General features: G+C 42.1%; 6 protein-coding genes across 6 annotated transcripts; all 6 read left to right on the top strand.

Moving 5' to 3' along the window:
• Window positions 1-257: 257 nt before the first annotated feature.
• On the top strand, window positions 258-2696 carry LOC139921103 (protocadherin beta-15-like). The gene has a single exon (XM_071911265.2). It carries the CDS (start codon window positions 258-260, stop codon window positions 2694-2696), a length of 2439 nt encoding a protein of 812 aa, XP_071767366.2.
• A 2271-nt stretch (window positions 2697-4967) lies between these two features.
• On the top strand, window positions 4968-7457 carry LOC144542458 (protocadherin gamma-A11-like). Its single transcript, XM_078289284.1, has 2 exons — window positions 4968-7358; window positions 7449-7457. Exons 1-2 carry the CDS (start codon window positions 4968-4970, stop codon window positions 7455-7457), a joined length of 2400 nt encoding a protein of 799 aa, XP_078145410.1.
• Window positions 7458-8572: 1115 nt separating this feature from the next.
• LOC139916039 (protocadherin gamma-A11-like) lies at window positions 8573-11114 on the top strand. Its single transcript, XM_071904828.2, has 2 exons — window positions 8573-10972; window positions 11082-11114. Exons 1-2 carry the CDS (start codon window positions 8573-8575, stop codon window positions 11112-11114), a joined length of 2433 nt encoding a protein of 810 aa, XP_071760929.2.
• Window positions 11115-12866: 1752 nt separating this feature from the next.
• On the top strand, window positions 12867-16196 carry LOC139916038 (protocadherin beta-16-like). Its single transcript, XM_071904826.2, has 2 exons — window positions 12867-15257; window positions 16164-16196. The coding sequence occupies exons 1-2, from the start codon at window positions 12867-12869 to the stop codon at window positions 16194-16196; spliced, it is 2424 nt and encodes an 807-aa protein (XP_071760927.2).
• A 1317-nt stretch (window positions 16197-17513) lies between these two features.
• Window positions 17514-19910, top strand: LOC139916037 (protocadherin gamma-A11-like). Its single transcript, XM_071904825.2, has one exon. The coding sequence runs from the start codon at window positions 17514-17516 to the stop codon at window positions 19908-19910; it is 2397 nt and encodes a 798-aa protein (XP_071760926.2).
• Window positions 19911-21449: 1539 nt separating this feature from the next.
• Window positions 21450-23897, top strand: LOC139916036 (protocadherin gamma-A12-like). The gene has a single exon (XM_071904824.2). It carries the CDS (start codon window positions 21450-21452, stop codon window positions 23895-23897), a length of 2448 nt encoding a protein of 815 aa, XP_071760925.2.
• The last annotated feature ends 1808 nt before the right edge of the window (window positions 23898-25705 follow it).

The following is a 25705-nucleotide window of genomic DNA, read 5'->3' as shown; positions in this document are numbered from 1 at the left end:
GCTATATTTGAAACGTACTCATGGTGTCGCAATTTACTAGTGTAAATTCAGTTGCTGTAGACAACCCACGTCTCCACCCACTTAAGTTATCACATCTTAGGGTTTACCACGGCGTTACAAACCCATGGAGATGTTCATATCGCTGTTATTCTATCGCGGAAAATAAGCTGCAATTTCATAAGCAAACAGATCATTTTCGTCTCATCGATTTTGATGTATTGTCAGTAACTGGCGATATTTCTTTTTCTCCTCTGAGGATGTTGTATCAAGCCTTCTCTTTGATATCCCTTTTCCACGGCTTTGTTTTATTTCTGGGGCCTTACTCCAACACGGTGTACGGGGATGTGACCTATTCTTTTCCAGAAGAAATGAAACGCGGGTCTGTCATTGGAAATATAGCTAAGGATCTGGGATTGGAACCGATCAAACTATCCTCTCGCAAGGCACGTATTGACACAGAAGGAAACGACAGACGGTATTGTGACATTAATTTGAACACTGGAAATTTGATTATTGCTGACAGGATTGACAGAGAAGGGCATTGTGCGAAGAAGGCGTCGTGCGTTTTGAAGCAGGAACTTGTATTAGAAAATCCCCTGGAGCTTCATCACATTAATTTTCACGTTCAAGATATAAATGACAACTCCCCGCAATTTAACGAGGCTCAAATAAATATAGAAATTAGAGAATCAGCAGGGAAAGGAGCTCGTTTCCTAGTCGGAGAGGCCCATGATGCAGATATAGGACAGAACTCAGTTCAAAAGTATAGTATACAGAGAAACGACCACTTCCTTCTAGATGTTGACAACGATGCTGTGAATTTAGTCCTTGAGAAAGAGCTTGATCGTGAACAAAATGGAGAAATACAGTTACTACTGACAGCTATGGACGGTGGCTCTCCTCCGAGGTCGGGGACTGTAGTCATACACATAATTGTACTGGATGCCAATGATAACGCCCCAGTCTTTAGCCAGGCAATCTATAAAGCCAGTTTACCTGAAAACTCTCCACTGGATACTGCAGTGCTTACAGTGAGTGCTACTGATGCAGATGAAGGAATAAATGGGGCGGTAACCTATGATTTTGATCTCATATCAGAATCGGACAAGAAAACATTTGTTATTGATCATAAAAAGGGGGACATTAGGATTGTGGGTAAAATTGATTATGAAGATATGACATCTTTTGAGTTACGCATCAAAGCAAAGGATGGTTTAGGGTTAGCATCCTATGCCAAAGTCATCATAGATATTTCTGATATCAATGACAATGCCCCAGTGATACATCTAAAATCTCTGACCAATCCAATACCAGAGAACGTCTCACCTGCTACAGAGGTGGGCATCATTAACGTGCAGGATAGAGACTCTGAGAATAACCGACAGGTTCGCTGCTCCATTCAGCAAAACGTCCCTTTTAAGTTGGTTCCTTCCATCAAAAACTACTATTCTCTGGTGACCACGGGCCAACTGGACCGTGAACTAGTGTCTGATTACAACATTACAATCACTGCCACCGACGAGGGCTCTCCGCCTCTTTCCTCCTCTAAAAGTGTTCAGTTATCAGTAGCCGACGTCAACGATAACCCACCTGTGTTTGAGGAACAGTCCTATAGCGCCTACGTGACTGAAAATAACAAACCTGGCTCCACTTTATGCTCCGTTACTGCTCGAGACCCAGACTGGAGACAAAACGGTACAGTGATTTATTCGCTTTTACCTGGTGAGGTGAACGGTACCCCGCTCTCCTTCTATATATCCATTAACGGTGACACGGGGGTGATCCACGCTGTGAGGCCCTTTGATTATGAACAGTTCAGAAGCTTTAAAGTCCACGTGATGGCCAGAGACAACGGCTCTCCCCCGCTCAGTGGCAACGTGACTGTCAGTGTCTTCATAACAGATGCGAATGACAACTCTCCCCAGATACTGTACCCCGCCCCGGAGGGCAACTCTTTCATGACCGAGCTTGTCCCCAAAGCTGCGCACGGAGGCTCTCTGGTGTCCAAGGTGATAGCGGTTGATGCGGACTCCGGACAGAACGCCTGGCTGTCCTATCATATAGTCAAATCCACTGATCCGGGACTTTTCGCTATTGGTCTCCACAGTGGAGAGATCAGGACACAGCGGGACATTTCTGAATCTGACAGCATGAAACAGAACCTTATTGTGTCAGTGAAAGATAACGGACAGCCCCCTCTTTCTGCCACTTGTGCCATGTATTTACTTATTTCTGATAACTTGGCTGAAGTGCCAGAACTGAAAGATATGTCTTATGATGAGAGCAATTCCAAACTGACTTCTTATCTGATCATCGCGCTGGTTTCCGTCTCCACCTTTTTCCTGACCTTCATTATTGTCATCCTGGGTGTGAGGTTTTGTCGCAGGAGGAAGCCCAGACTGTTGTTTGACGGAGCTGTCGCCATCCCCAGCGCTTATCTCCCTCCCAATTACGCAGAGGTTGACGGCACAGGAACTTTACGCAGCACTTACAATTATGACGCCTACTTGACAACGGGTTCTAGGACCAGTGACTTCAAATTCGTGAGATCTTACAACGACACCACGCTGCCTGCTGACCAGACTCTGAGGAAAAGTCCATCTGACTTTGCTGAGGCATTCGGAGATTCTGATGGTTCCCCGGAGGTAGGAGCAGGTTTCAGATTTCAATTGGACAAGATATGTAAAACTGGATGAGTCAGACAATTTACAGTTTCGTTTAAAATATTTAAATTTGTATTGCTCTTTCCCCTGTAGGTGTATACAAGCAACCGTTTTGGTTTGTCCAAACCATGCTGTTTATAATAATTCATGCTTGTTTTAATGGCTTTTGACCTCAGGGAGTCGTTTACATTTAATTTTGTGGTTTCAGTTACAACATTACAAAAGTAAAACGGACTTTGCTGAGACGTTTGGTCATTCAGAGGAGTCTCCGGAGGTAGGCCTCAATTTAATCTGACGTTTTGGTATATGCGTTTAAACAATATTCCTTCAAGTTTTCCAGTAGCATGGCCCCATCAACGAGTAGACATGCATGCAGAAACTTCAGTATAGACTATTTGAGACATGAGCAGTTATATTATCTCTTTTAGACCACGCATTTGTTCTTGTGGCATAATGTGCCATGATATTTATCACGTGAAAACCACGCCACCCATGTCAGTCTTCCCCAATTTCATTTCCGTTATATACATTCCTTTCCCCTTGAGTTCTCCGGCTACATGTGTGACACGTTTTGCTCATTACTTGAATATAGCTTACATGTGTGATACGTTTTGCTCATTACTGAATATAGCTTTGGAAATTTTTGCCATTGTATCGGAGGTGTGGGTAATCACTGTGATTGCAATATAGCTTTGCAATATTGGTCAGGTTTTTGTGCGAGTTAGTTTGTATATGGACCTTTGTGTGAGTAAGAAAATCATCTGCTGGATTAACAGAAAACACATCTCAAAACTACCACACTGATGGCTGTACTCTGGTTTGATATTATTTGATGCTTATTATAGCTCACCCATCAATTTCCCATGTCAGGTCAAATTTGACCCAAAACACCGAAGGTGTAAATCTTAAAGGAACACTCAAATTCAATGAAGGGCGTGACCACTATTTTTTTGTTTTTGTATGTCTCGTTTTGAGGATGTCACGAATCCTTAGGCCAACCAGATGGAAGAAACGGGATTTATGACAAAGTAAAGACTAAAATGGTCAAATTTGACCCAAACACATAAGATGGGTTAAGGTTAAAATGTTGATTAAGAAGTGTCAGCTTTACCCAATTTTCAGGTTTCACTTCTTTATGAAAAATCAAACAGGTCTTATGTTCGATATGCCTTAATATGATGATGACGACGACGATGATGATGATAGTACTACTGCTACTACTAAAAATAACGTGTCGAAGTGGTCTTCAGACATTGCTTGACCCGCAGACATGCCCTGGGAAGATTTTATTTTATGAATATATATACTGTATATTTTTTGTTCAATCTTTAAGCGACGCAAGGGCTTGCAGAGAAAACAAGATAATCCATGGCCCACCTTTCCTCTCATACATGCCAGAACTGGGACAATCAAAGACTCTGAGGGGTTAGTCGTGTCATTCATTGTGACAGTCGCTGCACCAGCTGTTTCAATTTCTGTTTGTCTTATTTCAGATTAAAGTAGTCCTAACCCATGATTTTGGATATATATTTAAATGTTAAATAATCTTAGATTTATATTAATAACTGTGATAGCTAGAGTTGAGATTTTGACAGTGAACTGTATTTCGTCAGTGGGCTAATAGACCTTAAGATGCTACATATGGGAATAACTTTTTCCTGTTGTCAGTTTGTGAATATTTTAATAGCTTATATTTTTCCCTTATAGTTTAATGAACGCATTTGTGATGTAGTCCTGTGACCAAAAGTTGGTCGTTAAGTCAGGTGTTCAGTCGAAATAACAGTTGAAGGAAACAAGTGTGACAGTGATAAAGGATTACCTTCCAGTAAATCTCTGTCCATGGTGCTGAAAGCTGTTTTCACTGTGAGCGTGTTTCAAGGTCAAAAATTTGACATTGATCACTTATTATTTTTGTTTATTTGTTTTGGAGAGTGTGACTTATGTTTCCATATAACTATTGAAATAAATAGCGATTTGGGTTTTGATCGGATCATGATAGAAACAATTGCAATTTATGTTGATTTATCAATCATTTATGTGTAATATGTGTAATAAACCCACGGGGTCGCTGTTCACTTGCTGATATGAGACAGGTTCACGTCTCCACCCACTGCAATGAAAGAGTAGTTCTAGTCCTAAAAGCAAAGGTGCCATTGCTGTAGAAACGGTGTAGGTGGCTTTTACCAATACCCTTTCATTTTATTATGGAGATATAATACCCTTCTTTCAAGAGCAATTCTGGAATAACCTATAGCGGTTAGGATAACTGTCGTGTCCGTATCATACAATAGTTCCTGAGAAACAATGGGACACAAAGGAAAATTGCTGCTGGGCCTTGCGTGCGGCTTTGCTCTCATCGTCCAGTTTACCACTGGAGACCTGAGCTATTCTATTCCAGAGGAGATGAAACGTGGATCCATTGTTGGAAATATAGCCAAGGATCTCGGGCTGGATATAGGGAGATTGTCTGCTCGTAAGGCCCGTATTGATACCGAGGAAGACTACAAGCGTTATTGTGAAATTGATTTAAAAACGGGAAGTTTTGTCGTCGGAGAAAGGATTGACAGAGAGGAGCTGTGTGGAGAGAAGGTTTCGTGTATGCTTAAATTCGAATTGGTCCTAGAGAGCCCTTTGGAGCTGCATCGTATTTCACTCCTTATTCAGGACGTAAATGACAATTCACCAAGTTTCCCGAAGGATACAATAAAACTGGAAATAAGAGAATCAGCCGACAAAGGAGCTCGATATCGAGTTAACGAGGCACATGACGCTGACATCGGGCAAAATACGGTTCAGCTATACAGTTTACAAAAGAATGACAATTTTGTTTTGTCTGTTCGTGGCGATACCGAGGGGTCTAAGAACGTCGAGTTGGTATTGGACAAAGAGCTAGACAGAGAAAAACAACATAATTTAAATCTCGTGCTCGTTGCAGTTGATGGAGGCAATCCACAAAGATCAGGAACAGCTATTATACACGTCACTGTACTGGATGCTAATGATAACGCCCCAGTGTTTAGCCAGGCCGTCTATAAAGCCAGTCTATCTGAAAACTCTCTTGTAGACACTGTAGTCGTTACTGTGAGCGCCACTGATGCAGACGAGGGAGTCAACGGAGAGGTGACATATGAATTTAGTCGCATTTCAGAGAGGGCGAAAAAAGTATTCTCATTAAACAGTAAAACGGGAGAGATAAAAGTAATAGGACAAATCGATTTCGAGAGTGATTCTAAATATGAGATGCGCATAGACGCCAAAGATGGGTATGGGCTTTCATCTGATTCGAAGGTAATAATCGATATCACTGATGTAAATGACAACGCCCCCGTTATATATCTGAAATCAATGACAGATCCCATACCAGAAGACATCCCTCCTGGTACAGAGGTGGGCATCATTAATGTGCAGGATAGAGACTCTGAAAAAAACCGACTGGTCCGTTGCTCCATTCAGCAAAATGTTCCTTTTAAGTTGGTTCCCTCCATCAAAAACTACTATTCTCTGGTGACCACGGGCCAACTGGACCGTGAACTAGTGTCTGATTACAACATTACAATCACTGCCACCGACGAGGGCTCTCCTCCTCTGTCCTCCTCTAAAAATGTTCAGTTATCTGTAGCTGACGTCAACGACAACCCACCTGTGTTTGAGGAACAGTCCTACAGCATCTACGTGACTGAAAATAACAAACCTGGTTCCACTTTATGTTCCGTTACTGCTCGAGACCCAGACTGGAGACAAAACGGTACAGTGATTTATTCTCTTTTACCTGATGAGGTGAACGGTGCCCCGGTGTCCTCCTATCTGTCCGTTAACGGAGACACGGGGGTGATCCACGCTGTGAGGTCGTTTGATTATGAACAGTTCAAGAGCTTTAAAGTCCACGTGATGGCCAGAGACAACGGTTCTCCGCCGCTCAGCAGCAACGTGACCGTCAGTGTCTTCATAACAGATGTGAATGACAACTCTCCTCAGATACTGTATCCCGCCCCGGAGGGCAACTCCTTCATGACCGAGCTGGTCCCCAAAGCTGCGCACGGAGGCTCTCTGGTGTCCAAGGTGATAGCGGTGGATGCGGACTCCGGACAGAACGCCTGGCTGTCCTATCATATAGTCAAATCCACTGATCCTGGACTTTTCACTATCGGTCTCCACAGCGGAGAGATCAGGACACAGCGGGACATTTCTGAATCTGACAGCATGAAACAGAACCTTATTGTGGCAGTGAAAGATAACGGACAGCCCTCTCTCTCTGCCACTTGCGCCATGTATTTACTAATTTCTGATAACTTGGCTGAAGTACCAGAGCTGAAAGATATGTCTTATGATGAGAGCAATTCCAAGCTGACTTCTTATCTGATCATCGCGCTGGTGTCCGTGTCCACTTTTTTTCTGACCTTCATTATTGTCATCCTGGGTGTGAGGTTTTGTCGCAGGAGAAAGCCCAGACTGTTGTTTGACGGAGCGGTCGCCATCCCCAGCGCTTATCTCCCTCCCACTTACACAGATGTTGACGACACAGGAACTTTACGCAGCACCTACAATTATGACGCCTACCTGACAACGGGTTCTAGAACCAGTGACTTCAAGTTTGTGAGATCTTACAATGACAACACACTGCCTGCTGACCAGACTTTAAGAAAAAGTCCAGCAGACTTTGCTGGGACATTTGGAGACTCAATGGTGTCCACAGAGGTACGTTTAAAGTGGACATTAATGAATATGATAGAGTATTACATCCACTTTTTATACCTTTTATTTTACCTCCCTGCATGATTGTTTTAGGTGGCTTGAATAAATTTTGGCTGTACACGTTTTGTTGTTACTTGCGTGAAAGGTATATCAAACACCCACAAAGTAGTGGTGATTAGACTTGATTGTGAAACCACGTAATGTCTCTCTTCGGTGGTTGTACTACTACGTCAAAATTAATCATCCGCTTTGCAGATAGCCTTTTTATGTGGTTCTTCCGTTTAAATTGCGGAAAATGGATCTAATAATTTAATGAGGAGATGTAATTTGCAAGGTGTATTAGTGTACTGTAATTGTTTGAAAATGGCAAAATAATTAACCTTTGACTGGCTGCCTTTTCAATAACTGGAATCTGATCATATTTATTCGGGTTTTTATATTCTGTCAGTGATGTTAAATTTGGTCATAGTGCTTTATGCGATATGATGATCAACGGTAGTTTCATTAGTGCTGCAAGCAATGGTCTTAAAATGTATGACTTGTAGCGTGTTTTCTTGTGATTACATACGATTGCAATCTTAAGTTAGAGGGGCGTTATGAGATCGGGACCATGTATGTTTTCTTGCAAAAATATCACAACATCATTATCTATAACCGAGATAATTTTTCAGAAGTGAGAAAAATCCTCATTCGTGTTTGAAAACTGTAGCTCTCCGTGGTGCTGATAGACTGGCTCTTTGGCCAGGTGCTTGTAGTAGAGGGAAATGAAAACAATAGTCTTGCAAGAACAACCAACCGTGTATTTTTTTTAAAGATCCACGTGCTCTCGTTTGTAAAACTTTTGTTTTAATGTTAAACTATTTTTATTTAACTATATTACTTTCTTATAGGAACGTGGTTTACATAGTTTTAAGTCACCTATACTGATATTCGAGGGACGCAGCTTTATCAATAACTTTTTTTGTGTTGCTCTGTCACGTGTAACTATTAAAAAGGACTCACCGTGTCGCTGTTCACCAGTTCAAGAATAACACATCCCCACCTACTGTGTCGTCATTTAATCTGGACCTTCTTGTCTTTAGATTAAAGTCGTGGAGGGTTCGATCAGATTTTCTTTGTGCAGTTCTGAGTAACATCAACGCTGACTGGGTTTGCTTTTGTTTCTGAACAATAATACATGTGGACTTTTCTGTAAGCTGTGGAGGTTTTGTGTCTAAATGGGAAACAAAGGATTCTCCCCCCTCGGCCTTTTCTGCGGCTGTGTTTTCTTTATTCAAACGCTGCACCTCGTTTATGGAGACGTGACCTATTCTATTCAAGAGGAGATGAAACGCGGATCTGTTATTGGGAATATAGCCAAAGATCTTGGACTTGAGTTGGGAAGATTGTCCTCTCGAAATGCTCGTATCGATATTGAAGGGAACCGTAAACGATTTTGTGACATTAATACTCGGAACGGGGATTTGGTTGTAGCTGAGAGAATTGACAGAGAGGAGCTTTGTGGCGAAAAGGTTTCATGTATTATTAGATTTGAATTAGTCTTAGAAGGACCCTTGGAAATGCATCACGTATCACTTCACATTCAGGACATCAATGACAACGCGCCCATATTCTCGAAGGATTTAGTGAGAATAGAAATTAGTGAATCCGCCGTCAAAGGAGCACGCTTCCCCATAAATGAGGCTAACGACCCAGACATAAATGACAACGACGTGCAGGGTTACAAACTGGAGAGAAATGATCATTTTGACCTAAAAGTCAATACCAATGCAGACGGGGGGAAGTATAGTGAATTAATACTATACAAAGAATTAGACCGGGAGGAAAAAAGGGAGATGAGCTTATTGTTGACAGCTCTGGATGGTGGCTCTCCTCAGAGATCAGGTACTGTAGTCATACAAATCACTGTGCTGGATGCCAATGATAACTCCCCAGTGTTTAGCCAGGCCGTCTATAAAGCTACTCTGTCTGAAAACTCTGATGTAGATACTGTAGTGGTTAGAGTAAGTGCTACTGATGTTGATGAGGGACTGAATGGAGAGGTATCTTATGAGTTCAGCCGCATTTCTGATTTAGCTGCCAAATTATTTGCAGTGAACCAAAAAACTGGCGTAATACAAATAAGCGGGCCTATTGATTTTGAGGAAGGGACAACATATGAAATGCGAATTGAAGCAAAGGATGGATATGGTCTTACCTCAAATGCAAAAGTTATAATAGATATCACCGATGTAAATGATAACGCTCCTGTGATATATGTAAAATCTCTGACTAATCCCATACCGGAGAACGTGTCACCTGGTACAGAGGTGGGCATCATTAACGTGCAGGATAGAGACTCTGAGAATAACCGACAGGTCCGTTGCTCCATTCAGCAAATCGTTCCTTTTAAGTTGGTTCCCTCCATCAAAAACTACTATTCTCTGGTGACCATGGGCCAACTGGACCGTGAACTAGTGTCTGATTACAACATTACAATCACTGCCACCGACGAGGGCTCTCCGCCTCTGTCCTCCTCTAAAAGTGTTCAGTTATCTGTAGCTGACGTCAACGATAACCCACCTGTGTTTGAGGAACAGTCCTACAGCGCCGACGTGACTGAAAACAACAAACCTGGTTCCACTTTATGTTCCGTTACTGCTGGAGACCCAGACTGGAGACAGAACGGAACAGTGGTTTACTCTATTTTACCTGGTGATGTGAACGGCGCCCCAGTATCCTCCTATCTGTCCGTTAACGGAGACACGGGGGTGATCCATGCTGTGAGGTCGTTTGATTATGAACAGTTCAAGAGCTTTAAAGTCCACGTGATGGCCAGAGACAACGGTTCTCCTCCGTTAAGCAGCAACGTGACGGTCAGTGTCTTCATAACGGATGTGAATGACAACTCTCCTCAGATACTTTACCCCGCCCCGGAGGGAAACTCCTTCATGACCGAGCTGGTCCCCAAAGCTGCGCACGGAGGCTCTCTGGTGTCCAAGGTGATAGCGGTGGATGCAGACTCCGGACAGAACGCCTGGCTGTCCTATCATATAGTCAAATCCACTGATCCTGGACTTTTCACTATCGGTCTCCACAGCGGAGAGATCAGGACACAGCGGGACATTTCTGAATCTGACAACATGAAACAGAACCTTATTGTGTCAGTGAAAGATAACGGACAGCCCCCTCTCTCTGCCACCTGTGCCATGTTTTTACTAATTTCTGATAACTTGGCTGAAGTACCAGAGCTTAAAGATATGTCTTACGATGATAGCAATTCCAAACTGACTTCTTATCTGATCATCGCGCTGGTGTCCGTGTCCACCTTTTTCCTGACCTTCATTATTGTCATCCTGGGTGTCAGATTTTGTCGCAGGAGAAAGCCCAGACTGTTGTTTGACGGAGCGGTCGCCATCCCCAGCGCGTATCTCCCTCCCAATTACGCAGAGGTTGACGGTACAGGAACTTTACGCAGCACTTACAATTATGACGCCTACTTGACAACGGGCTCTAGAACCAGTGACTTCAAGTTCGTCAGCTCTTACAATGACAACACGCTGCCTGCTGACCAGACTCTCAGGAAAAGTCCATCTGACTTTGCTGAGGCATTTGGAGATTGTGATGGTTCCCCGGAGGTAGGAGCAGGTTTCAGATTTCAATTGGAGAAAATGTATCAAACTTGCCGAGTCCACCAATTCATTTTCTTTTGAAAACTGTCAATTTCTATTGGTCTTCCCCCTGTAGGTGAATAGGAACAACTGTTTTGGTTTGTCCTAACTACGCTGTTCAAAAAAATGTATGCTTTTTTAAAAATGGCTATTTACCTCTTTAGGACGCTCCAGTGTTATATCATTTTGTCCTCTCAGTTCACCTTGAGGATTTTTTTTAATTATCCAAGCTACATTCAGTGGTCATTTTTTTATCAATCAAGGATTGGTCTGCTTGTCATTGTGACATGTTTGAATTTTTTCATCTCATTTGATAGTTATCTCTAGCTATCTAGCTATGCACTCTGTCTTGGAATAAGTCTTTTATTTAATTTACTCATCTGTTTTATTGTGTGTCTGTCCTTGGTACTGAACTGTCTATTGCCTCTTGCGTCCTCGAGGAACAACTTAGCCGCCCGTTTGTGTGCTAATATTCTATTTTCTGTTGTTAATGTGTCAGTCAAGTAGGAGGCTAGTCCGTTTCAATTGTCTTAACTCTCAGTCGATCTATCTGTCTGCCTGGACGTGCGCCTGCTTGTCTGTATGTCTAACACTGAGAAAACTGATGCCGTTTTTAGTTTCTCTGTCCTTGGTGCTGAAATACGTTTGATCTCGACGCATTTTTACGATAAGCCGACTCTGTCTTCTCATGCTGATATCGTTTTTTCTATTGCTAATATTTTTTGCAGGAATATGCTCCGACATGTTTCACCATACTTCAGTTTTGGGTTTGATCCGACATACTGAACTTGGCTTTTTGGATAAATACTGATTTAGAGCTCATTACTGTTTTTGGATATTATTGTAACGTCATGCACAAGTTGGAAAAAGAGCAACTGTGTTCTCTGTGTTTTGGCAGTGGAACCTCACTGTCTTTTTTGGTAGTTGTCTCTGGAATGGGATGGGCACAGTCTCATTAGAGAGAAGGAGAGAGACGTGAAATCAGAAAAGAAATAAATCACCTTCGGATCATAATATGGTTGGTGAAAAAGAAGGATCTTTGAAGACGTTTTAGGACAATGTTTTCATCTGCTATATTTGGTCAAGGCTTATGGCCATAAAATTGGATCATTTGGGGAGTGTTATGACGGACAATATATGATAACTCCATTTTTGTCAGTGATGTAAATCAAAATTACACTTGGATCGAAGTATAATTTATAGTGTAACATGGATTTGTAAGATAAAAGGCAACTTGAATCTAACATGAAAGTGCATTCTTTTCTCATCTTCACATTGAGAAATGTTTTCGCTCTCCGTCTTTCTTGTAGGCTTGCCTTATGTGGAGTAGTTTTATGAAGTTATATTTTGTTCAAACCGGTGTCAATTATAGTTGGAAACATATGATAGGGTTCTTATCCACGCATTCATATTTAGTATTAATACACATTTCTTTCTCTTCGCTGCCATTATCTTATCACAAGTGTGATGAAATAATTTTATATCCTGTCTTACCGGGGATGGTAAGGCAAAGGCAATTTTCTCTTTGGGTTTACATTGACTGGCTTCTAAGGGTTCTCCGTGTGGGTTAGCTTTCATTTATTCTATAAAATCATACATTGCAGTGTTATATCTGAAAAATGCTCTTGGTGTCGCTCTGTACCAACTAAGGTAGGAGGCACAACCACCCTCCACCCATTTGAGTCGTCTAATATAAAGCGAAATTCTGGTACTGTGCTGCCTTTGGGTGAGGAAGCTTCACAATAGAACTGCAACATAACGACTTTTGTGTATTGGATAAAACCAAAAAAGTATTAGTGATATATTTTGATATACATCGAGAAGCAGACTTGAATTTGTTGTGGACCTTCTCATTGTAATGATGAGACACAATAGATTTGCGCTACACTGCCATGGCGTTGCTTTTATTTTTCTTATTTTGCACTCTGCCTATGGAGACGTGAGCTACTCTATTCCGGAGGAGATGAAACGTGGATCTGTGATTGGAAATATAGCCAAGGATCTAGGACTTGAACTGGGCAGACTGTCCGCTCGCAAAGCCCGTATTGATATTGAAGGTAACAACGTTCAGTACTGTGGTCTTAATCTAAATACCGGAGACTTGACTGTACATGAAAGGATTGACAGAGAAGGACTTTGTGCGAAAAAGGCACCGTGTGTTTTAAAACAGGAACTCGTTCTGGAAAATCCATTAGAACTGCACCGCATTAGTATCAGTGTTCAAGATATTAATGACAACTCGCCGCAGTTTAAAGAGGATTTACTAAAAATTGAAATTCAAGAATCAGCGGACAAGGGTGCACGTTTTCTTCTGGACGAGGCGCACGATGGAGACATTGCAGAAAATGCTGTTCAGGGCTATACACTTCAACAGAATGACCATTTCGCATTAAATGTAAACACTAAAGGTGGTGGACGAAAATATGGTGAATTAGTGTTAGACAAAGAATTAGACAGGGAAGAAAAACAAGAGATTATGCTATTGCTTACCGCATTCGATGGTGGTTCTCCTCAGAGGTCAGGCACTGTAGTCATACGCGTCACTGTACTGGATGCTAATGATAACGTACCGGTGTTTAGCCAGGCCGTCTATAAAGCCAGTTTGCCTGAAAACTCTCCTCTAGATACTGTAGTGCTTACAGTCAGTGCTATTGATGCAGACGAGGGTGTGAATGGCGAAGTTACCTATGGGTTTGATCATGTTTCTGATAATAGCAATGTCTTTTCTCTACACCCTAAAACAGGAGAGGTTAGAGTGGCTGGATCTATTGATTTTGAAAAAAAGTCGTCATATGAAATGCAGATTAGCGCTAAAGATGGTCTTGGATTGGCGTCATACGCAACATTAATAATTGAGATTACGGATATAAATGACAACGCCCCAGTTATAAATCTGAAATCGGTGACTAATTCCATACCAGAGAACGTGTCACCTGGTACAGAGGTGGGCATCATTAACGTGCAGGATAGAGACTCTGAGAACAACCGACAGGTCCGCTGCTCCATTCAACAAAACGTCCCTTTTAAATTGGTTCCTTCCATCAAAAACTACTTTTCTCTGGTGACCACGGGCCAACTGGATCGTGAGCTAGTGTCTGATTACAACATTACAATCACTGCCACGGACGAGGGCTCTCCGCCTCTGTCCTCCTCTAAAACTGTTCAGCTGTCAGTAGCCGACGTCAACGACAACCCTCCTATGTTTGAGGAACACGCCTACAGCGCCCATGTGTCTGAAAATAACAAACCTGGCTCCACTTTATGTTCCGTTACTGCTGGAGACCCAGACTGGAGACAAAACGGAACAGTGGTTTACTCTATTTTACCTGGTGATGTGAAAGGCGCGCCAGTATCCTCCTATCTATCCGTTAACGGAGACACGGGAGTGATCCACGCTGTGAGGTCGTTTGATTATGAACAGTTCAGGACCTTTAACGTCCACGTGATGGCCAGAGACAACGGTTCTCCTCCGTTAAGCAGCAACGTGACAGTCAGTGTCTTCATAACGGATGTGAATGACAACTCTCCTCAGATACTGTACCCCGACCCGGAGGGCAACTCCTTCATGACCGAGCTTGTCCCCAAAGCTGCGCACGGAGGCTCTCTGGTGTCCAAGGTTATAGCGGTGGACGCGGACTCCGGACAGAACGCCTGGCTGTCCTATCATATAGTCAAATCCACTGATCCGGGACTTTTCACTATTGGTCTCCACAGCGGAGAGATCAGGACATATCGGGACATTTCTGAATCTGACAGCATGAAACAGAACCTTATTGTGTCAGTGAAAGATAACGGACAGCCCTCTCTCTCTGCCACCTGTGCCATGTCTTTACTCATTTCTGATAACTTGGCTGAAGTGCCAGAACTGAAAGATATGTCTTATGATGAGAGCAATTCCAAGCTGACCTCTTATCTGATCATCGCGCTGGTGTCTGTCTCCACCTTTTTCCTGACCTTCATTATTGTCATCCTGGGTGTGAGGTTTTGTCGCAGGAGAAAGCCCAGACTGTTGTTTGACGGAGCGGTCGCCATCCCCAGCGCTTATCTCCCTCCCAATTACGCAGAGGTTGACGGCACAGGAACTTTACGCAGCACTTACAATTATGACGCCTACTTGACAACGGGTTCTAGAACCAGTGACTTCAAGTTCGTGAGATCTTACAACGACAGCACGCTGCCTGCTGACCAGACCCTGAGGAAAAGTCCATCTGACTTTGCTGAGGCATTTGGAGATTCTGATGGTTCCCCGGAGGTAAGGGCAAGTTTCAGAATTCAATTGGACAAGATTTGTCAAACTTTCCGAGTCCGCCAATTCAGGCTCTTTTGAAATCTGTCAATTTTTATTGGTCTTTCCCTGTACGTGAATAGAAACAATTGTTTTGGTTTGTCCAAACCATGCTGTTCATAAAAATGTATGCTTGTTTTGAATGGCTATTGACCTCATTGGGACGTCCCAGTGATATGAATAACCCTATGAATAAACAGTGATGTCGACTTTTCTAAAAGAAATCGCTTAATTATTAAACGTAATTTTTCACCACACCTTTTTTGTCCTTTAAAAGTGAAAACGTGTTATTTGGGATTCCTTATCCAACTCATAGCCTACTGACGACGTTGTCTGAACACTTTAGATTTTAAATGTACTTTGTGCGTTGTAATGGGTAGTTGTGCCTATTGTGGTTTGCCTTCATTTTTTTCGACGGGCTTTAAGGGATTTCACGAGCTCTATCTATCTATCTATCTATCTATCTATCTATCTATCTATCTATCTATCTATCTATCGTCAGTTTGTATGTTACTTGTCTGATGTTTGCGTCTCAGAAGATCATTTCATTCGCTGAATTATTCTTAAGTGTCTCTGTCCATGGTGCTGAACTGCCCATCAATTGTTCATGCTGCTTTTGCGACCGTTTTGGTTTTCTGCATTTGTAAAAATAACATTCCAATATGATCAAATGTTACGCAAGGCTCCTTTTCTTGACATCCACTTTGTTTAGGCTTGATACGTCTCATGCAATTGATGTTTGCATCTTGGGAATTGCATCAACACAGACATGCTTTTTTTTAGGATTAGTTAACCTCTGTCTTTTTCTTGTTGAGCCCTTAAAGTAACCCGTGAGAACATAATTTAAATGTATTTATGTGTCTTACTATCCAGTGGAAGCAGTGGAGGAGTTTAGCGGGGGTTTGAACCGTCTGAGCATCTATGCTTTTATATGACGTGCGGTGTTAAAGGCGCCTTATTAAAGTCCCTCGGACATCCTCTCCTTTAGAAAGTTTCTGCTAAGTTTTACTTTTTTTTGTGCAAAGTCACTTTAAGTAATTACAGATCTCATAGTGATGTCATGTGTTCAGTGATGTCAAAGCAGAGATTTTGCCTTCTACAGCTAATGGAAAACATCTGCTTTGACACCGCTGATTGGGGTATGGTCAGAAGTGCAACATGCTTGAAAGTTTCAACCCATAGAGACCAGTGCAGCAGTCATTTTCTGTCCTATGTGATTTAGTCTTGATTTACAATGAACAACAATTTTAAGAAAACTTGTGAATGACTTCTGCTCTCAAGCTAGTAGGTTATTTTCATACATATTGATTCATACGTACAACATCAACTATACAGCGTTGTTAAAACTTTTTTCTTACTGGTCTTCTACCTACTGTAGCCAGAGTGAATTGATGGGATTATGGAGGAGGAATGTTTTATGCTGAGAATGATAAATGCGATTCTAAAGCAATACTACGAGGGGAAAGTGTGCTTCTCCACAGAAATCCAGTTGTCCGTGATGTTCGGTTTCTTTCCAATGTAAGGATTTAATGTCAGCTTATTCCACAGTTTTATCGACGACCTGTTAGCAATTAGACTTCACGTCACATGATGTCATTTTGAGTTGGAGGCGACCTTTGACCGTTTTAGTTTGTTTTCAGCGTGTCCTGGGCTTTGAAGAAACTATTTTCATCCACGATAATGGTGCCTTCACTTTCCTTGCCATGCAAGCAAATCTCCTCTACCAGTCTAAACAATACCTGATTGTAACATATTGAGGACACGTAATTGATTGCGTTTTGATAACACATAAAAAAAATAAAAAAATAACAGCCTAGTTGCATTCCCTGGATGCTCTGTTTTACTTGATGAATACAATTGCCTGATATTATTTACTTATATCGTTTGGGTATCTCTGCGTATACGAGAACCGATTTCAATCGTTTTTGATATTATATTAATATTATGATTACACATGTGCTTAAAGGGAACAAATATCTCTTAACTGCTATTTCTTAACTCCACTCACGGTGTCGCTATCTGCCAGTCTACACGAGATATTTCCATTACTCCACCCTCTGGTGTGTAGATGAATACAATGAGTCATTTTTGAGTTGCTGTTGACTGGCGAGGCTACAGACACAATAGCTGTGGAGAGCTGTCGATTTTCGTTGATTGTATAACCCTTACTGTATTGGTTCATCTCAGAGAAGACCGCTCCTCTATAAGCACTACATTGCTACAATGGGTCGCAAAGGATTCACCTTACTCATGTGCTGCTTCGTTTTCTTGCTTCCGTGGCATTCCGTATATGGAGATGTGAGCTATTCTTTTCCAGAGGAGATGAAACGCGGATCTGTTATTGGGAATATAGCGAAGGATCTCGGGCTGGAGACGGGCAATCTATCCACTAGAAAGGCCCGTATTGACACCGAAGGGAATCGCAAAAGGTATTGCGACATCAACCTAAGTAACGGAGATTTAATTGTAGCCGACAGGATTGACCGAGAGGGGTTTTGTGGGCAAAAGGCGTCATGCATCCTACAACATGAACTTGTGCTGGAGAATCCTCTAGAGCTGCATCGTATTAGTCTACACGTTCAAGATATTAACGACAACTCCCCACAATTTAACGAAGAATCCATCAATATTGAAATTAACGAGTTAGCAGTCAGAGGAGCTCGTTTCTTGATAGAGGAGGCACGTGACGCCGATGTAGGACAAAATTCAGTTCAGGGATACAATCTGGAAAAGAATGATAATTTTCTTCTGGCTGTTAATGACAATAGTATTGAGCTTGTTCTTGAAAAAGAGCTTGACCGCGAGAAACAACAGGAGATTAATTTGCTTCTCACAGCTACTGATAGTGGCACACCACAAAGATCAGGTACTGTACTAATACACATCACTGTACTGGATGCTAATGATAATGCTCCAGTGTTTAGCCAGGCCGTCTATGAAGCCAGTCTGCCTGAAAACTCTCCTCTAGATACAGTAGTGTTAACAGTGACTGCTACTGATGCAGATGAAGGAGTACATGGAGATGTAATTTATGATTTTGGACATGTTTCAGAGGATGTGAGGAAAGTTTTTAGTATTGACCGTAAAACAGGAAAAATAAGAGTCAACGGTACCATTGACTTTGAAACTGTTACAACATACGAATTGCGCATTAAAGCAAAGGATGGTTTAGGGTTATCGTCATACACAAAGGTAACCGTTGAGATCACTGATGTAAATGACAACACTCCTGTAATCTATTTGAAATCTCTGACTAATCATTTACCAGAGAACGTGTCACCTGGCACAGAGGTGGGCATCATTAACGTGCAGGATGCAGACTCTGAAAATAACCGGCAGGTCCGCTGCTCCATTCAGCAACACGTCCCTTTTAAGTTGGTTCCCTCCATCAAAAACTACTATTCTCTGGTGACCACGGGACAACTGGACCGTGAACTAGTGTCTGATTACAATATTGCTATCACTGCCACCGACGAGGGCTCTCCTCCTCTGTCCTCCTCTAAAATTGTTCAGCTGTCAGTAGCCGACGTCAACGATAACCCACCTGTGTTTGAGGAACAGTCCTACAGCGCCTACGTAACTGAAAATAACAAACCTGGCTCCACTTTATGTTCCGTTACTGCTCGAGACCCAGACTGGAGACAAAACGGTACAGTGATTTATTCTCTTTTACCTGATGAAGTGAACGGTGCCCCGGTGTCCTCCTATCTGTCCGTTAACGGAGACACGGGGGTGATCCACGCTGTGAGGTCGTTTGATTATGAACAGTTCAGGAGCTTTAAAGTCCACGTGATGGCCAGAGACAACGGTTCTCCTCCGCTCAGCAGCAACGTGACCGTCAGTGTCTTCATAACAGATGTGAATGACAACTCTCCTCAGATACTTTACCCCGCCCCGGAGGGAAACTCCTTCATGACCGAGCTTGTCCCCAAAGCTGCGCACGGAGGCTCTCTGGTGTCCAAGGTGATAGCAGTGGACGCGGACTCCGGACAGAACGCCTGGCTGTCCTATCATATAGTCAAATCCACTGATCCTGGACTTTTCACTATCGGTCTCAACAGCGGAGAGATCAGGACACAGCGGGACATTTCTGAATCTGACAGCATGAAACAGAACCTTATTGTGGCAGTGAAAGATAACGGACAACCCTCTCTGTCGGTCACCTGTGCCATGTTTTTACTTATTTCTGATAACTTGGCTGAAGTGCCAGAACTGAAAGATATGTCTTATGATGAGAGCAATTCCAAGCTGACCTCATATCTGATCATCGCTCTGGTGTCCGTCTCCACCTTTTTCCTGACCTTCATTATTGTCATCCTGGGTGTGAGGTTTTGTCGCAGGAGAAAGCCCAGACTGTTGTTTGACGGAGCGGTCGCCATCCCCAGCGCTTATCTTCCTCCCAATTATGCAGAGGTTGACGGCACAGGAACTTTACGCAGCACTTACAATTATGACGCCTACCTGACAACGGGTTCTAGAACCAGTGACTTCAAGTTCGTGACATCTTACAATGACAACACACTGCCTGCTGACCAGACTCTAAGAAAAAGTCCAGCAGACTTTACTGGGACATTTGGAGACTCCGCGGTTTCCACAGAGGTACGTTCAAAGTGGACATGAATGAATATTATATACCTATGTGTATTACATCCACTTTTTATAGCTCTTATGTCATCTCCCTGCATGATTGTTTTAAGACGTGGCTTGAATGAGTGTTGGCTCTGCACGTTTTGTTGTTACTTTCGTGAAAGACATATCATCCAGTAGCCACAAAGTAGTGGTGAATTAGACTAGATTGTGAAACCACATAATGTCTCTCTTCGGTGGTTGTACTATTATGTCAAAATTAATCATCCGCTTTGCAGACAGACTTTTTATCTGGGTCTCTTCCGTTTAACTTGCGGCAAATGGATCTTATAATTCAATGTGGAGATATAATTTGCAAGGTGTATTAGTGTACTGTATTTGTTTGAAAATTGTAAAATGACTATCATTTGACTGACTGCCTTATCAGTAACTGGAATCTGATCATATTTATTCGGGTTTTTGCTTTCTTTCAGTGATGTTAAATTTGGTCATTGTGTTTTATGCGATATGATGATCAACGATAGTTTGATTAGTGCAGCAAGCAATGATTTTAAAATGTTTGACTTGTAAAGTTTTTTTCTCGTGATCACATAAGATTGCAATCTTAAGTTAGAGGGGCGTTATGAGATCGGGACCATGTATGTTTTCTTGCAAAATATCACAACATCATTATCTATAACCGAGAGAGTTTTTCAGAAGTGAAAAAAATCCTCATTCGTTACCATATTTGAAAACTGTAGCTCTCCATGGTGCTGATCGAATGGCTCTTTGGTCAGGTGCTTGTAGCCGAGGGGAATGAAAACAATAGTCTTGCAAGAACAACCAACCGTGTATTTTTCTAAAGATCGACGTGCTCTTGTTTGTAAAACTTTTTTTTTTTATGTTAAACTATTTTTATGCGGGACGGCAAGGTGGCTCAGTGGTTAGCACTGTTGCCTCACAGCAAGAAGATCGTGGGTTCGAACCCCGGTCCGTCCCAGGTCCTTTCTGTGTGGAGTTTGCATGTTGTCCCCGTGTTTGTGTGCCGGGTGCTCCGGTTTCCTCCCACCATCAAAGACATGTATGTTGGGGTTGGTGCTCCTGTCAGTGCTCCTGACCAAGGCACTGGCAAAAGAACTGGAGTTGGTCCCCGGGCGCTGTGCTGCGGCTGCCCACTGCTCCTAGTGTGTGTATAGGATGGGTCAAATGCAGAGGGCAAATTTCCCCACGGGGATAATAAAGTATACAAAAAAAACTATATGACTTTCTTATAGGAACGTGGTTTACATGGTTTTAAGTCAAAAATTCGAGGGACGCAGCTTTATCAATACCTTTTTTTGTGTTGCTCTGTCACGTGTAACTATTAAAAAGGACTCACCGTGTCGCTGTTCACCAGTTCAAGAATAACACATCCCCACCTACTGTGTCGTCATTTAATCTGGACCTTCTTGTCTTTAGATTAAAGTCGTGGAGGGTTCGATCAGATTTTCTTTGTGCAGTTCTGAGTAACATCAACGCTGACTGGGTTTGCTTTTGTTTCTGAACAATAATACATGTGGACTTTTCTGTAAGCTGTGGAGGTTTTGTGTCTAAATGGGAAACAAAGGATTCTCCCCCCTCGGCCTTTTCTGCGGCTGTGTTTTCTTTATTCAAACGCTGCACCTCGTTTATGGAGACGTGACCTATTCTATTCAAGAGGAGATGAAACGCGGATCTGTTATTGGGAATATAGCCAAAGATCTTGGACTTGAGGTGGGAAGATTGTCCTCTCGAAATGCTCGTATCGATATTGAAGGGAACCGTAAACGATTTTGTGACATTAATACTCGGAACGGGGATTTGGTTGTAGCTGAGAGAATTGACAGAGAGGAGCTTTGTGGCGAAAAGATTTCATGTATCATTAGATTTGAATTAGTCTTAGAAGGACCCTTGGAAATGCATCACGTATCACTTCACATTCAGGACATCAATGACAACGCGCCCATATTCCCGAAGGATTTAGTCAAGATCGAAATTAGTGAATCCGCCGACAAAGGAGCACTCTTCCCTATAAATGAGGCTAACGACCCAGACATAAATGACAACGACGTGCAGGGTTACAAACTGGAGAGAAATGATCATTTTGACCTAAAAGTCAATACCAATGCAGACGGGGGGAAGTATAGTGAATTAATACTATACAAAGAATTAGACCGGGAGGAAAAAAGGGAGATGAGCTTATTGTTGACAGCTCTTGATGGTGGCTCTCCTCAGAGATCAGGTACTGTAGTCATACAAATCACTGTGCTGGATGCCAATGATAACGCCCCAGTGTTTAGCCAGGCCGTCTATAAAGCTACTCTGCCTGAAAACTCTGATGTAGATACTGTAGTGGTTAGAGTAAGTGCTACTGATGTTGATGAGGGACTGAATGGAGAGGTATCTTATGAGTTCAGCCGCATTTCTGATTTAGCTGCCAAATTATTTACAGTAAACCAGAAAACTGGCTTAATACAAGTAAGTGGTCCTATTGATTTTGAGGAAGGGACAACATATGAAATGCGAATTGAAGCAAAGGATGGATATGGTCTTACCGCAAATGCAAAAGTTATAATAGATATCACCGATGTAAATGATAACGCTCCTGTGATATATTTAAAATCTCTGACTAATCCCATTCCAGAGAACGTGTCACCTGGTACAGAGGTGGGCATCATTAACGTGCAGGATAGAGACTCTGAGAATAACCGACAGGTGCGCTGCTCCATTCAGCAAAACGTCCCTTTTAAGTTGGTTCACTCCATCAAAAACTACTATTCTCTGGTGACCATGGGCCAACTGGACCGTGAACTAATATCTGATTACAACATTACAATCACTGCCACCGACGAGGGCTCTCCTCCTCTGTCCTCCTCTAAAAGTGTTCAGTTAACTGTAGCTGACGTCAACGACAACCCACCTGTGTTTGAGGAACAGTACTACAGCGCCTACGTGACTGAAAACAACAAACCTGGCTCCACTTTATGTTCCGTTACTGCTCGAGATCTAGACTGGAGACAAAACGGTACAGTGATTTATTCTCTTTTACCTGGTGAGGTGAACGGTGCCCTGGTGTCCTCCTATCTATCCGTTAACGGAGACACGGGGGTGATCCATGCTGTGAAGTCGTTTGATTATGAACAGTTCAGGAGCTTTAAAGTCCACGTGATGGCCAGAGACAACGGTTCTCCGCCGCTCAGCAGCAACGTTACCGTCAGTTTTTTCATAACGGATGTGAATGACAACTCTCCTCAGATACTGTACCCCGCCCCGGAGGGCAACTCCTTCATGACCGAGCTTGTCCCCAAAGTTGCGCACGGAGGCTCTCTGGTGTCCAAGGTGATAGCGGTGGACGCGGACTCCGGCCAGAACGCCTGGCTGTCCTATTATATAGTCAAATCCACTGATCCGGGACTTTTCACTATTGGTCTCCACAGTGGAGAGATCAGGACACAGCGAGACATTTCTGAATCTGACAGCATGAAACAAAATCTTATTGTGGCAGTGAAAGATAACGGACAGCCCCCTCTCTCTGCCACCTGTGCCATATATTTACTTATTTCCGATAACTTGGCTGAAGTGCCAGAGCTGAAGGATATGTCTTACGATGTGACCAAATCCAAATTGACTTCTTATCTGATCATCGCGCTGGTGTCCGTCTCCACTTTTTTCCTGACCTTCGTTATTGTCATCCTGGGTGTGAGGTTTTGTCGCAGGAGAAAGCCTAGACTGTTGTTTGACGGAGCGGTCGCCATACCCAGTAATTATCTTCCTCCCAATTACTCAGAGGTTGACGGCACAGGAACTTTACGCAGCACTTACAATTATGACGCCTACTTGACAACGGGTTCTAGAACTAGTGACTTCAAGTTCGTGAGATCTTACAATGACAACACACTGCCTGCTGATCAGACGCTGAGGAAAAGTCCAACACACTTTGCTGATGTATTTGGAGATTGTGATGGTTCCCCAGAGGTAGGAGCAAGTTTCAGATTTCAATCGGCCTCTCCTGTAGGTGATTAGACCATTTTGGTTTGAATCAGCTATGTTGTTCATAAAAATTGATTCTTGTGCCTAATGGGTTTTGACCTCAGTTCGCTTGTTTTCATATTTGGTAGATATTTTATTTATTTTTGACAAATTTTGTCTGAACAGTTCAAGTTAACATAAATATCACATGTTAATCATGTCTTGGAGTGGAGTCAGTTCATTATTCTTGAAACCTTTCCTCAACGATTTTCTAATAAATTTTTGCTTGGAACTCCATATTTGAATCATTCAGAAACAAAATGAACGGGGTGAAATGAGTTTAAAATGTTGTTGTAGATTCGTAAAATGTAATGCTTCTAATTGAGGTAACTGTTGAAATAGTGGGATAGTTCAGTGTCCTTTGGTCTGTGGTCATATGGGTTCTGTCCTTAGTGCTGAATAAACCCCCTACTGGATTAGAATCTGAAACTGCAATGGCTTGATTACCTCTACCACCCTCTATTTGGTTGCCAACAGTAGTTTTCTGTTGACTGTTTTTGGTGTCTTCTTGTGAAAAATCTACAATGCCAACATGCATATGTTTTTTCATACACATATGGACATGATGCTTTATTTGTCTTGTGTAAACCATATGAATATTCAGACTTGTTAGGTGGAAACACTCTCTGTTATGATAATAAATAATAAATATGAAATAAATATGAGCTATATTTGGCGAGAAAAAAATTAATGCAATTATTAATAGCACTCCCATTTTGTCTATGTTTGGTAAATTTGTGTTGGAGATCTGTTTCTGGTCATGTAGTGCTAAATTTGTAGATTGGCAATATATCTACTCTTTCTTATTATTATTCTTATTGTTGTTTCACTCTAATGTTGGAGAAGTTTATATTGGCACAGTGCTTTACCACGAAGAAAAACAATATTTAGATCTGTTTCTATTATCTGTTTTTCTGCTCAACTTACATTAGTCCAACACAACTGTTCTACTGGGGATGTAGTAGCCTGGTAAGACCATCCTGATCACGCAACCTCACATTCTGTTTCGCTCCATGGATCAGATTCATCATCATCAGACTGATCCGTGGAGCAAAACAGAATGTGAGGTCACGTGATCAGGATGGTCTTACCAGGCTAGGGATGTAGGCCACTACAGTGGGATATGAGGTCCCTTTGATGACAGTTGTGCTGTCCTTTAGTTTAAATAATTGTTGTTTCCTCTTGGATGAGATATATGATCATAATCTAAAATATAAAAATCCAGCCAAGGGAACTACAGTATGGTTTTTAAACCATTCTAATGAATAGTCCTATTTTGTGATATGAAGATTGTTTTCATGTCTTCACTCGTCACCATCAGTGTGTTTGTTGAACGACTGAATCTCATGGACCAGTTGAGTCTGAGTCCAAGGCCAATTTGCAATAGTAGTGTTTCAGCTTAGTCTGAGTGAAGCTGCTTTAAAATAAAAAGGAATATCAATGGCCCTTTAAAATATGCTGAGAACATACAAATGAGTAACGGTCACATTCTGCTCTGGGAACTTGTCTACAGTGCACATAGACTTAAGACCAGATCCAATACTACGAGACTGGGGTTTACAGAAGGTGGAATGTAAATCACTCAGTAATGCTATTAACATTACCATGCACTCACTATTAACAAACAAAATACAAAAACAAATAAGAAATGAGGTAGGGCTTAAATAGAAAAAAAGTTAGCTTTCTAGCTAATACTTCTAATTAGGTTGTCAGGTAAGCAGTCCAATAGGAGAGAAAGATTTGGACACAAAAAACTTTTTCAACTTGAGTGCAAAAAGCAATGTTTAATATTTACAATAGAG

The sequence above is a fragment of the Centroberyx gerrardi genome, chromosome 16, assembly GCF_048128805.1.
Source record: "Centroberyx gerrardi isolate f3 chromosome 16, fCenGer3.hap1.cur.20231027, whole genome shotgun sequence".
Classification (NCBI taxonomy): Eukaryota; Metazoa; Chordata; class Actinopteri; order Beryciformes; family Berycidae; genus Centroberyx; species Centroberyx gerrardi.
This window is presented reverse-complemented; position numbering and strand designations above follow the sequence as displayed.

Bases quoted from the DNA above. Each gene is read 5' to 3' on its own strand.
- LOC139921103 (XM_071911265.2), top strand. From the start codon at position 258: ATGTTGTATCAAGCCTTCTCTTTGATATCCCTTTTCCACGGCTTTGTT.
- LOC144542458 (XM_078289284.1), top strand. From the start codon at position 4,968: ATGGGACACAAAGGAAAATTGCTGCTGGGCCTTGCGTGCGGCTTTGCT.
- LOC139916039 (XM_071904828.2), top strand. From the start codon at position 8,573: ATGGGAAACAAAGGATTCTCCCCCCTCGGCCTTTTCTGCGGCTGTGTT. The intron at 10,973-11,081 runs GTAGGAGCAGGT...TTCCCCCTGTAG, and splicing joins ATTGTGATGGTTCCCCGGAG to GTGAATAGGAACAACTGTTT.
- LOC139916038 (XM_071904826.2), top strand. From the start codon at position 12,867: ATGAGACACAATAGATTTGCGCTACACTGCCATGGCGTTGCTTTTATT. The intron at 15,258-16,163 runs GTAAGGGCAAGT...CTTACTATCCAG, and splicing joins ATTCTGATGGTTCCCCGGAG to TGGAAGCAGTGGAGGAGTTT.
- LOC139916037 (XM_071904825.2), top strand. From the start codon at position 17,514: ATGGGTCGCAAAGGATTCACCTTACTCATGTGCTGCTTCGTTTTCTTG.
- LOC139916036 (XM_071904824.2), top strand. From the start codon at position 21,450: ATGGGAAACAAAGGATTCTCCCCCCTCGGCCTTTTCTGCGGCTGTGTT.